At 39.2% G+C, this 12,079-nt stretch overlaps 1 protein-coding gene across 1 annotated transcript in view; it reads right to left on the bottom strand.

The window, feature by feature from the left end:
• The window catches only part of LOC122229346 (collagen alpha-4(VI) chain-like), a 147,276-nt gene that overhangs the window by 63,266 nt on the left and 71,931 nt on the right, over positions 1 to 12,079 (bottom strand). The window contains exons 17-20 of the mRNA XM_042954381.1: positions 11,255 to 11,308; positions 4,023 to 4,094; positions 2,931 to 2,957; positions 425 to 469 (exon numbers count right to left, since the gene is read on the bottom strand). Coding sequence (XP_042810315.1) covers positions 425 to 469; positions 2,931 to 2,957; positions 4,023 to 4,094; positions 11,255 to 11,308 — 198 coding nt within the window. The remainder of the gene's footprint in view (positions 1 to 424; positions 470 to 2,930; positions 2,958 to 4,022; positions 4,095 to 11,254; positions 11,309 to 12,079) is intronic.

A 12,079-nucleotide genomic window follows, 5' to 3' on the forward strand; every position in this document is an offset into this window, starting at 1 on the left:
ATTTTTAGAGAAACAAAAACCAAAGTGTATAAACTTCATCAAAGGAAATTCCAAAAGTGGTACCTTAGGCAAAAGACAAAGGATCTTTCATGATCTTTTGAAGGCATCAGTAAAAGTAACAAATAAGGGTAAAGCTAGATGAGCAATGACTAAATAAAATAATAACAACAACTAATTGACAGACTTGAACAAAACTAAATATAAACAAAATACTGAACAATAATATGTATTACAGAAGGCAGTTGATTAGAGCTAAGTTTCTAAGGTCCTTATATTCTGAGGATAAGGAAAAATAATAGATTGACTTAAAACTTTGTTGAGTATGCATGCTAACATTTCTAGGCTATATCGGGGAAAATATAAATAGAGAGTATAAATGCCAAACTAGTAGAGGGAGAAACATAGAATGAGAAACTTTCTATACCTGTTCCCCATCCAAGCCATCAGCGCCTTGGTCACCAGGATCTCCCTGTGGAGCAAAGGAAGATAAACTATTGAAGAAAAGAGGACCAGGGGTACATGACTACTGCTTTGATGTTGATATCCTTGCTAATATTTTTTTTTAGTCGGTAGAAGAGTCTAGACCTTCCGAAATGACATTTATATGCTGCATTCACATACTAAAAAACAATGATTATACACTGTTTTCCCTGACAGTTTTGAGTGCTAAAGGGGGAAAATAAAAAGATTAAAAAAAAAAAAAAAGAAACTCAAATTTCAAATGGGTATAAAGACTTCTTTTTTCCACTTTTGCACTGGGAACAAGTAGTCACTCTTTCAAAAGACTGGATAAAACATTTCCCACTGGTTGTCTACATGTTAAAGATGGTCTGGGGTGCCTGGGTAGCTCAGTCATTAAGCATTTGACTTCGGCTCAGGTCATGATCTCACAGTTTGTGAGTTCAAGCCCCACGTTGGGCTGTGTGCTGACATCCCAGAGCCTGGGGGCTGCTTCGGATTCTGGGTCTCCCGGTCTCTCTGCCCCTCCCCCCTTGTGCTCTGTCTCCCTCCCTCACTCAAAAATAAACATTTAAAAAATTTTAAAGATGGTCCTTTTGTCATTGACTTTTTTTTATTTTAAAAAGACAGACAAATATGCCTGAATTAATTCGCATAATGGAAACTTAGAAGAGCCCGGATTAAGGAGGAATTAAATGGGAGTGCATCCACATGTATGCATTTGGGGAAACCTACAATAAGAAAAGTCTTTAAGAACTGAAAAATTTATGCTAACTGGATAAGACTAAACACTGGCCGTGGTGTGGTGACATCTCCTCAAATATTCCATGACTTCCAACTCATGGGCCCTTCGCTTTACTGACTATCTCAGAATGACATTTAACATATTTATTACAAAGCATTTTTTGAAAAAAAAAAAAAAAAAAGTCCAGAGTTTTGGCAGCCAAATAAAATGCATATTATGCATGTGGAATAGTTGATTCATTCCTACCATCCGCATGAGGAAATCAAGTTTCAAGCACTTTGTTTTTAATATGAAAATTATCATCAAATTGGTTTCCATACAACACCCAGTGCTCATCCCAACAGGTGCCCTCCTCAATACCCATCACCCACCCTCTCCTCCCTCCCACCCCGCATCAACCCTCAGATTGTTCTCAGTTTTTAAGAGTCTTTTATGTTTTGGCTCCCTTTCTCTCTTTTTTTTTCCTTCCCCTCTCCCATGGTCTTCTGTTAAGTTTCTCAGGATCCACATAAGAGTGAAAACATATGGTATCTGTCTTTCTCTGTATGACTTACTTCACTTAGCATCACACACTCCAGTTCCATCCACGTTGCTACAAAGGGCCGTATTTCATTCTTTCTCATTGCCACATAGTATTCCATTGTGTATATAAACCACAATTTCTTTATCCATTCATCAGTTGATGGACATTTAGGCTCTTTCCATCATTTGGCTATTGTTAAAAGTGCTGCTATAAACATTGGGGTACAAGTGGCCCTATGCATCAGCACTCCTGTATCCCTTGGGTAAATTCCTAGCAGTGCTATTGCTGGGTCATAGGGTAGGTCTATTTTTAATTTTCTGAGGAACCTCCACACTGCTTTCCAGAGCGGCTGCACCAATTTGCATTCCCACCAACAGTGCAAGAGGGTTCCCGTTTCTCCACATCCTCTCCAGCATCTACAGTCTCCTGATTTGTTCATTTTGGCCACTCTGACTGGCGTGAGGTGATATCTGAGTGTGGTTTTGATTTGTATTTCCCTGATGAGGAGCAACGTTGAGCATCTTTTCATGTCAGGCACTTTTTTTAAACCAAAAGACAGCTGAGTTAGTGCGTGAAAATAAGCACACCAAACTCTCATACTAAAATTATGCAATGTATTTGCCACAAGCCACATGGGTGAATCTGTGGTACCAGGAGATAGGAGTAAAGTTCTGTCAGCCCTTGTCTGTCTTGTCCATCACTCTGTAACCACTCTCAAGGATAATGTGGGGAACAGAATGGGTACCTACAAAAACATTTCTTGAGCGCACGAATGAGCAAATGGATACTTTGCTTCTGAATCTGAATGTAAAGTCATTCCCTTATTGTGCAGCTCCTTTCCTACCAACCCTGTCCTGGCGTCCATCTCCCATTTGATACTCAGCTTGACCAGACTCCTCCCTGCCACACCTTGAGTTCAGGACCAACTCTCCCAGAGCATCATATGATGAATATGGCAGCTCAATTGTTATAGAGTTAGCAGGGCATGAAAATTATATATGTCCCTGCCTTAAATATGAAATACATACCCGACAAATAGCCATTGATTGGCATAGCAGTTTGGCTGTTCATATCATCTGACATATCCCCTTGTCAGAAAGTTTGGAGGCTCACCTCACTCAAGCAAAGGAAAAGCAAGTGACCTGTTACTGTTTCCCACAGAAATTGCTCTCCCGTTTAAGAAGGGTAAGGAAGGTCACCTACCTTCTCTCCTGAAAACCCTCTTGCTCCCTAAAATTAGGGGGAAAAAAATGAAAAGAATTGAGTTTGAATAAGATTTTTCTCTCTTAGGACACCATATATTCCCCAAATCCAAGAAAAGGCAATTAATTAGTAGATCAAAATGGAGATTTCATCTCCAGCAACTACAATGCACATCATAGCACCTTGATTACTACTGCTCCCCTTTGAGTGTGACTTAGATAAAAATCACATTGGTAACTCCTCACATAGCAGGGGTGAGCAGGAAATGACAGCGACCTGCCACTTATTAATAGAAGAATCGTATATTTTTCAAACAAAAGTGAGAGTACACCGGCTAACAAGCGTGAGAAGGCTTCCAGGAACAACCGCACAAATGAACTGAAAGAGTAACTTGTTAAGAGTGTACAGAATATGGTAACTTCGGTCAGAAAAATTCTCCATAGGACTCTGAGTTGTAGAGAAAATTTTCTGGTCTTCTTCAAGGAGATTCTCTAATCCTGGAAGGTGAAGAGACACTGACGACACCAATGAAAAGGGAGCCCCACCCATTATTGCTTTAGGCTTTAAAATTTCAGTATTCTCAAACCCCCTTCCAACTATCAGCACTATGTCTTTTCCTGAGGGCTTTTTTCTGGCACTGGAGCCTGTCCACATGAAAGACAGGCCAGAAGTACTGGGGAATTAATATCCACTGGGACCAGTTTGCAACTAATGCCTGATAGGATTTAGTGCATATATATCCCAGCTCTCTCACCGCTTGGATGGGGTAACATTGAGGTGCAAGTTCAACACTGGCTCACACAGTTCCTTAGCAGGATGAGGCTCTATCTACCCACAGTGGTAATCTAATTGAAACCATACCCTTCTTAGGCCACCTCCCTTCCCTAAATTCTCTCCTGTCTTGATAGTATTTACTGAGATCCCCTTCCTATGAACTATTTGCACTTGACTCCTTTTCTCAGGCTCTACTTCTGGGAAACCCTACACTGGGAAGGAGCTAAAATGCTATGTTGAAGAATTAAGATTTTCCTCAAACTCAAGGGATAAAACCGGGATAGGGAAAGAATTCCACAGCTTTAGGTCCACACTCACCTTAGGTCCTCTCATACCCGGGCATCCTTCCTCACCTTGGGGTCCAGGAAGACCTTGGGGGCCTCTTTCTCCCTGTGGAATAAAAATACACACGGAAAGAGTCAAGCAACTATCTCTATCATCACCCAACCGATTCGAACCAGCAATAGTGACCGTCAGAATGACTAACATATGATGCTGTCCTTCCAATTACTTCTACATCCTCAAAGACCTGATCAGATTGCCTGCAAGGTAATCGGAATGTTTATCTGTCAACTGCCCATATTGACAACCCCAAATCATACAAATCCGCCTTATCTATATTTTTGACCAATTCATTCAAGCCACTTCGGAATTCAAACAAAACAGAAGGTGTGTCTGAACACTGCCTTCAGGCAGCTAAAATTGGAAAAAGGTTTCCTTGTGATCCCACAAAGAATAAACCACTATTTAACTCTTTCTCTTCTAGGTGAAATCCTGCCCATTCCTAAGGTATAGACCATACATCACCTCCTCTTCTGAGATGATTTTTCTGTTACACTGTGTGTTATTACCTGTTTCTGTGTCTCCTGCTATATGGAGAGCTTCTAAGGAGACAAGGACTCACTTATTTATCTCTGGGTTTCCAGCCCTCAGGAAGTCCATTCCGAATTTGAAGAATGACTGCCTAAATTATATTAGTGAACATAATCTTTTGATCTAGGTATTGGATAGGGAAGGGAATGATAAATAGCATGCCTTTTATTAAAAGTTAATAATTAATTAATTATTTATAATTAAATTAATTATACTTGTCATCTTATTAATTAATTAATTAATTAATTATAAATTAGAAAGTACTGTATGGCCTGTGAGCTTTCATCAAAAGAGTCTACAAATATAATCTCACTTTGATTTAAAAAATGTTAGATAACTTCACCACATAAGCTGCCCAGGACAGTAAAAGAGAACATGGTAAAGTGAGAAACGCTTTGGATCAAAAATGAAAAGGTTCCAAGTTCAAGTCCTAGTTCTGCTTCTAATTTGCTTTGTGAGCTTGGATGAGCACATGACTCTATGAATTACAATTTTCTCCATTTACAAACTATGGATCTGGGTAATACTGATTCTGCCCATTCACAGGATTGTTGTATTGCATGCATGAGATACTGTATTGAAAGTACTTCACAAGTCATATAGATTAGACACATGAGGTGTCTTATAATTAGATAGCAAGAAATGATGAGAAAAGCAGAGGTCTTGGCATCAGACAGACGTGGATTTGGGCACATCGGCAACCATCTCTGTCTGACCTTAAAAGTCACGCTGAGTTTTGAACTCTACATCCATAAAATAAAGGTATTAGCACGTATCTGGAGGGGGTTGTGAGAAAGACTAAATGTCATAATGTGTATAAAATGCCGAATGCAAAACCTAACGCACAGTAGATGCCAAGTCAATGTCTATTCTCCCCCTTCTTCCTAGCTATCCACATTTTTAGGTTCAATGTATGGTGTTTACGTTTCATCTGGACAATCTAATTTTAACATATCCACTTACAATATTGCACTATACAGTGTTATCAGTCATGAATAATCGGTTGTTGCCTTTATCAGAAAATAGTTACCTACAAAACAAATGTCCCTAACAAAGCAGGGACACAAAGGGAAAATTCTTAAAATTTATTCTTAACAAAACAAAATAAAGCAAAACACGCTAAGGATAGCTATCATCAAAAACAAAAACAAAACAAAACAAAAACACAAGTGTTGGAGAGGATGTGAAGAAACTGGAACCCTTATGCACCGTTAGTGGGGCTATAAAGAGTGCAGCTGCCATGGAAAACATACGGTAGTCTCTCAAAAAAGCGAAAAACAGAATTACCGTATGATCTCCCAATTCCACTCCTGGGTATATACCCCAAAGAATTGGAAACTGTGTCTCGAAGAGATATTTGCACACCCACATTCATAGCAGCATTATTCACGACAGCCATAAGGCGAAAGCAACCCAAGTGTCCATTAACAGATAAACAGAAAAACAAAAAGTAGCATATCCATGAATGGGATAGTACTCAGCCTTAGAAAGGAAGGAGATTCTGACAGGCTGCAACACGAATGAATCTTAAGGATATCATGCCGAACGAAATGAGCTAAAAATACAAATACTGTTTGCTCCTACTTTATAAGGACCTAGAGGGGCCAAATTCATACAGACAGAAAGTAGAATGGTGTTCGTCAGAGGCTAGCGGGGAGGGGCTCATGGGGACAGAGTTTCAGTTTTGCAAGATGAAAAGAGTTCTGGAGATGCACGGTGGTGATGGCTTGCACAACAGCATGAATGGACTTAATACCACCGACCTGTACACTTGAAAATGGTTAAGATGACAAGTGTTATGTATATTTTGCCACAACTAAACACTTACAAGGAAATTGTGAAGGAAAAGCAAAAAGCTGACTCTTATGACTTCTACTCACAGTTCCTAAAGTTTCAGTTGCCGTGCATACATGATCAGGTATGTGTTTGCCCAAAATTATTCCTCAGAGAAAGAGTATTCTTAAACTTGAATTTTCACAAAGTCTTCACAAAGATTCTCATATTTCAAAGTACTTTCTCCATTGCTTCACTCTGAACAGCATAGTAGTGACACCCAGTCAGTGTTAAGATATTTCTAGGATCCCTATGGATGTCACCTACCAGATCAGTTAAAAAAGAAAAACAAAGGAAGTAAAGAAATCTAACAGAGATTACTTATTTATCATATTTGAAAGTGAGACCTCACAATTTCGAACGTTAGATGCCATGCAAACGAGATTTTTAAAAATCACTTTTCTAAGCAATAGAATTCAGGATTACACTGTGGAGACCATAAAGATATTCCCACAAGAAAAATGAGGCACTGGGCTTTTGAAGCTAAAACTGAAATTTCCAATGACAGCCTTTATAAACAGGCTTAAAAAGTGGTTTATCTTAAATAACTTAGATAGAAGTGAACACAACAGACTCTAGAAAACCAGATAAGACGGTCATAAAAGAGACTCTAGGAGTGCTGCAAAAACTGATATAGAAACTCCGTGGGAAGAATTTTTAATGATCTGAGAAAACATGAGAAAGAGAGAAAAAGCAGAATTTCTTACATCATTTTACATAACGAAAGACTTTAAAGTATTTGTATAGCTAAATAAGTTAAATGTTTTAAGTAGACACTTGCCACCTATGTTCCTCAAAGTTCATCTATTCTAATTGAGCAAAAGCATTTTTTCGGATGTTCTCATGAGAAAACAGGAATTGCCTTATAATGAGCACATATGTCTAATGGTTTCAAAGCTAAAATTTGGGCTTACTGTGTTTTTCATTCAGATACTAAGCTCTATCCTGCTTAAAAATCGATCCCTCATTTGTTCACAGTAGTTGTTTAAAGCTATCAACTATAGCCATGATTTCGTGGAAAGAATAACATCATCAAAAGCTGTGCTGAAAGCTGTTCAAATGCTAGGCTGGCTCAAGTTATTTTATGAGAAATGAAAATAACAGTAATATCTTATAGATGAAATGAGGAAATGTATATAAAATGTTTAGCCACGCATCTGGCACATATGAAGTTCTCAACGAATGTTAGCTGGTTTTGTTGCTGCTGAAGTTACATAGCTGTTCTTGGGGACCCTAGATAATCTGACTAATTCGATATGTAAGGCTTTGGCATGTAACCAATGCATATTTAAACCACCACCTCACACTAGGTACATTTTGAAAATATATAGAATTTACGTATGAGTCTGGCAGATGGTATTTTCCAAAGATGACCACAACAAAATCTCAGGGCTCTTCTGGATATGACCTTGCCACTCACCCATCAAGAGAAAGGATCTAATCCCCACCCCCACCCCCATCCCTCTTGAATCTGGTCTGGGGTAAGGGACTTGCTTGTACCTAATAGAATGAGGCAGAAAAGTTACCAATTGACTTCTGAGGCTCCCTCAGAAGGCTTGAGCTTCAGCCTTGATCTCCTGGAATGCTCCCTCTCAGGATGAAACCTCCTTGGTGGGTGCTCCCTCTTAGAACCAGCCACCATACCTATCCTTGGACCACCATGGTCCATCCTTCTGCCATCCCAGCCAAGCTCCAGAGCATTGGAGGGGAAGTCATCTCTGCAGGGGTCATCCAGCTGCCCAGTCAGCCCAGCTGAGACCTCAGGCACCTAGCAGAGAGCCATCCGCTCTTTCCTTTTCAGCTTCCCCACCCACAAAATCCATGGATGTAATAAAATGATTGTTGTTTTACACCACTGGGTTTTTTTTTTTTTGAGGGGGGGTGTTGGGGAAAGAGGAGTAATAGATAAGTGGAACAACGAATTAACTATTTGTCATTATATACTTTCAATTTGAATCTACAAATTATAGCCCCATTTTGGAACCTGCCATCTGCAAAGAGCCGTCTTGGCCATTGAGCAGACCAGTGTGACCTGCTTTGGGGGGAAACAATATTAAAAGCCATTCAGAGGACAACATATTCTGTCACCTTCTCTCGTGAGAAATGCAGTAAAAAGAAAATGGCACCTACTAGAGCCATATATACCACACATGGCCACTGAGCACTTGCAATGTGTCTAGTCCAAACTGAGATGGGCTGTAGGTATAAGACACACACAGGATTTCAAAGACAGTATATTTTAAGAAGTAAGATCTCATTGGGGCGCCTGGGTGGCTCAGTCGGTTAGACATCCGACTTCGGCTCAGGTCATGATCTCACGGTTCGTGGGTTCAAGCCCCGCCTCAAGCTCTGTGCTGACAGCTCAGATCCGGGAGCCCGCTTCAGATTCTGTGTCTCCCTCTCTCTCTGGCTCTCCCCCATTCATGCTCGGTCCCTCTGTCTCTCAAAAATAAATAAACATTGGGGCGCCTGGGTGGCTCAGTCAGTTAAGCGTCTGACTTCAGCTCAGGTCACGATCTCGCGGTCCGTGAGTTCGAGCCCCGCGTCAGGCTCTGGGCTGATGGCTCAGAGCCTGGAGCCTGCTTCCAATTCTGTGTCTCCCTCTCTCTCTGCCCCTCCCCTGTTCATGCTCTGTCTCTCTCTGTCTCAAAAATAAATAAACGTTAAAAAAAAAATTTTTTTTTTAAATAAATAAACATTAAAAAGTAAATCTCATCAATTTTTATATTAATTACCTGTTGAAATAATTATATTTTGGATAGACTGGATTAAATAAAATATATTATTAAAATTAACTTCAGTTATTTATTTTTATTGTCTTTAACATAACTACTATGAAATTTTAAATGTATAAAATTATATATATCACTCACACTATATTCTTAGCTCTGTACTAGAGTCTTTATAAACCATCTTTGTTTTAGGATGTTAACAGAGCAGAGAAGGGGGACAAAATTGCCTCTTACTCTACACAGACAAGGGCTTGTTTATATCTTATTTGTCTGAAATTGGTGTCAATGACACTAATCAGTTGGTCAGGCCCTAAATTATTGTCTTAAATTTAGCCAGACTCATTGAACCACAGGCCAAGCAGAAAAAATAAAGTAACATTTGGGGTGCCTGGATGGCTCAGTCGATTGAGCACTGGACTCCTGATTTCGAGTCAGGTTATGATCACAAGGTAGTGGGATCGAGCCCTACATTGAGCTCCATGCTGAACCTGCTTAAGATTCTCTCGCTCTTCCCTTCTCCCTTGCTCACACTCTTTCTCTCTCTTTCTCTCTCTCTCAGATACATACATACATATATATTTTTCAAAACTAACACTTAAAGAATGTTTAAAACATCACAAAAATGGGAAAAAAATATTTTCACCATACCTGAACAAAATTGCAAAAAACCACAGCCCACATTTCTGAATGTATTTCTAACATCTAAGACTAATTACTGAGGCAAATTAAAGAGAGAAAAGTTGAGCAGTTCCCCAACAAATATAATCAAAGAAATGAATCAGCTTATATAGGTCTCAGCAGCTGCATTTCCTTTCTTAATTTCTGTTGATTTTCCAAGTTCCAGCAGCCTAAATGTTTAGAACAATAAAACAATGTGAAACTCTAACTGGGCAATAAGAACACTAATGCTTGACTATCCCAGCAAGTTGAAATGTATGGTCCAAGGACACTTCAGGCCCCCAACACCCTTTGGGAGGGGGTGCTCAGAAAGTTAAAACTACTTTCCTAAATACACGAAGATGCTATTTTATTTTCTTACTCTTATTCTCTCCGAAGTGTACAGCAGAGTTTTTAAGAAACCGCAAATCAAGTGATATCACAACAGACTGAACACAGACGCAGACATATGAATCCAGCTGTCTTCTAAGAAGCCAGACGTTGAAACCATGTAAAAACAATGCCACACCTCTCACGCACTTATTTCGTTTTGGAAAATGTAGTTATTCTTCACAAAGGAAGAGGTCACTTATACTGAGGGCTTGTTTTTCTTTGGGGGGAATAAAATAAATAAATAATTTAAAATTCTGGCAGTTTTGATTTCTAACATGGTAATGATCAATAGATAGAAACTACATCAACAAAAGTTCTTTGAGGTCCTTCGAGAGTCTCCTGGGACCGAAAGTTTGAGAACCAGTGGTGTATACAAATCAATCTTAAAATAGATACCTGTGGTAAAGGGATTTTCCACAATTTGAAATTAACTGAAACCTATGGCATCCCAACATCCTTTTGATGTTTACACGGTGTAATAAAGATGGTCCCTACCACATTCCAGTCCCTTAGCCAACAATTCTCTCTATAGTATGCATTTTTCGCCACATCTAATCACGTGACAGCTAACTTTCCCGTGCCCAGGGATACAGGCAGGGTTATGTGCAAACTATTTGTGGGTAACTACAACTCTTTTCGGCCTTTTTGGCCACCCAGGAGGCATCCGAGTGATCTTGTTACAAGAATGGCCTTGATTCTCTTCATTATATTTCGTCAAACTACTTACCAACATTGCGATCTCATTGATAATAACAAATTGCCTGCAATTTAGCTCACAGTTAACAACTACTATTATATGCATACTCATCAGGCACAGACCACATTTTAAGTTACCTCAAATTCAGATTAAAATGACCACACTTCATCACTAAACACCTGCTGGAGCCTGTCCCCCTAACATTTGTTATAACAAACGGTTATTTTCATGAAGATATCTTAAACCCATTTAAAATGGTATAGATGAGAAAAAAACTCATGACTCAAGTGCAGTTAAGTGTTTCTAATATTTGACCCATTTTACCATATGCCTTCCAAGAAAAAAAAATCCGATTCAGTACTTACATGTCCCCCTTCCTCACCAGGATGACCGGGTAACCCATCAGCACCCTTCTTTCCCTGAGAAAAAAAAGAAATCAAAAGAAGTAACTTGGATTCTAAATTCTTCCCTCAAAGCCAAATGACATAAGAATTGTTACTAACAGATACCCTTGTCTCATGGAGTTGACGTGTTATCGGGAATCTACTCAACATTGAGCACAGTGTGTAAAGACCTACAGAAACAATTATTTCTGGCCTGTCTTGAATATCTGTTTTTCTTAATTGTTGGCACATCAACCTACTTTTATTTTTCTAAAATACTTTTTAAGCCATTTTATCATGAAAATCCAAGCAAAGCTAACTTCTAGCTAAATGTTTGAGGAACACTGTTACTCTTAAAGAGGCCTTTGACCTTGTTCTACAAAAAGTCAGTAAGCAAAGGTGTTACTGCCCTATTGCTTGTGAGAAATGGTTATTTCTGTATGACTCAGATGTTTAGTCTCTTCCTCGCTCTCTTTTTTACTTCTTCTGAGATAACTAAACACATAAACTATTTCCTCTCAAGGAAGTTTGGCTTGCCATTTATAGCCAGATGTGCTTATTTGACTGAAAAACTGGGCAATAAGATATAGGAGCCGTATTCTCTTTGGGCTCAACAAAGACATGAATGTTGATGCAACCAACCAATCACTGACTTCTTAAGATAGAAAGAGCAGAGAAGTCAACTATTCAAAGCATTCCCATCTTTGGCCTGTGAGGCAGAGTCCTTGAGATGCAAGACAAAACAAAACAAAACAAAAAAACATATGTCAAGAGGTTCCCAAGCTTGATTTCCTAATTCTCCAGTCT

The sequence above is a fragment of the Panthera leo genome, chromosome C2, assembly GCF_018350215.1.
Source record: "Panthera leo isolate Ple1 chromosome C2, P.leo_Ple1_pat1.1, whole genome shotgun sequence".
Classification (NCBI taxonomy): Eukaryota; Metazoa; Chordata; class Mammalia; order Carnivora; family Felidae; genus Panthera; species Panthera leo.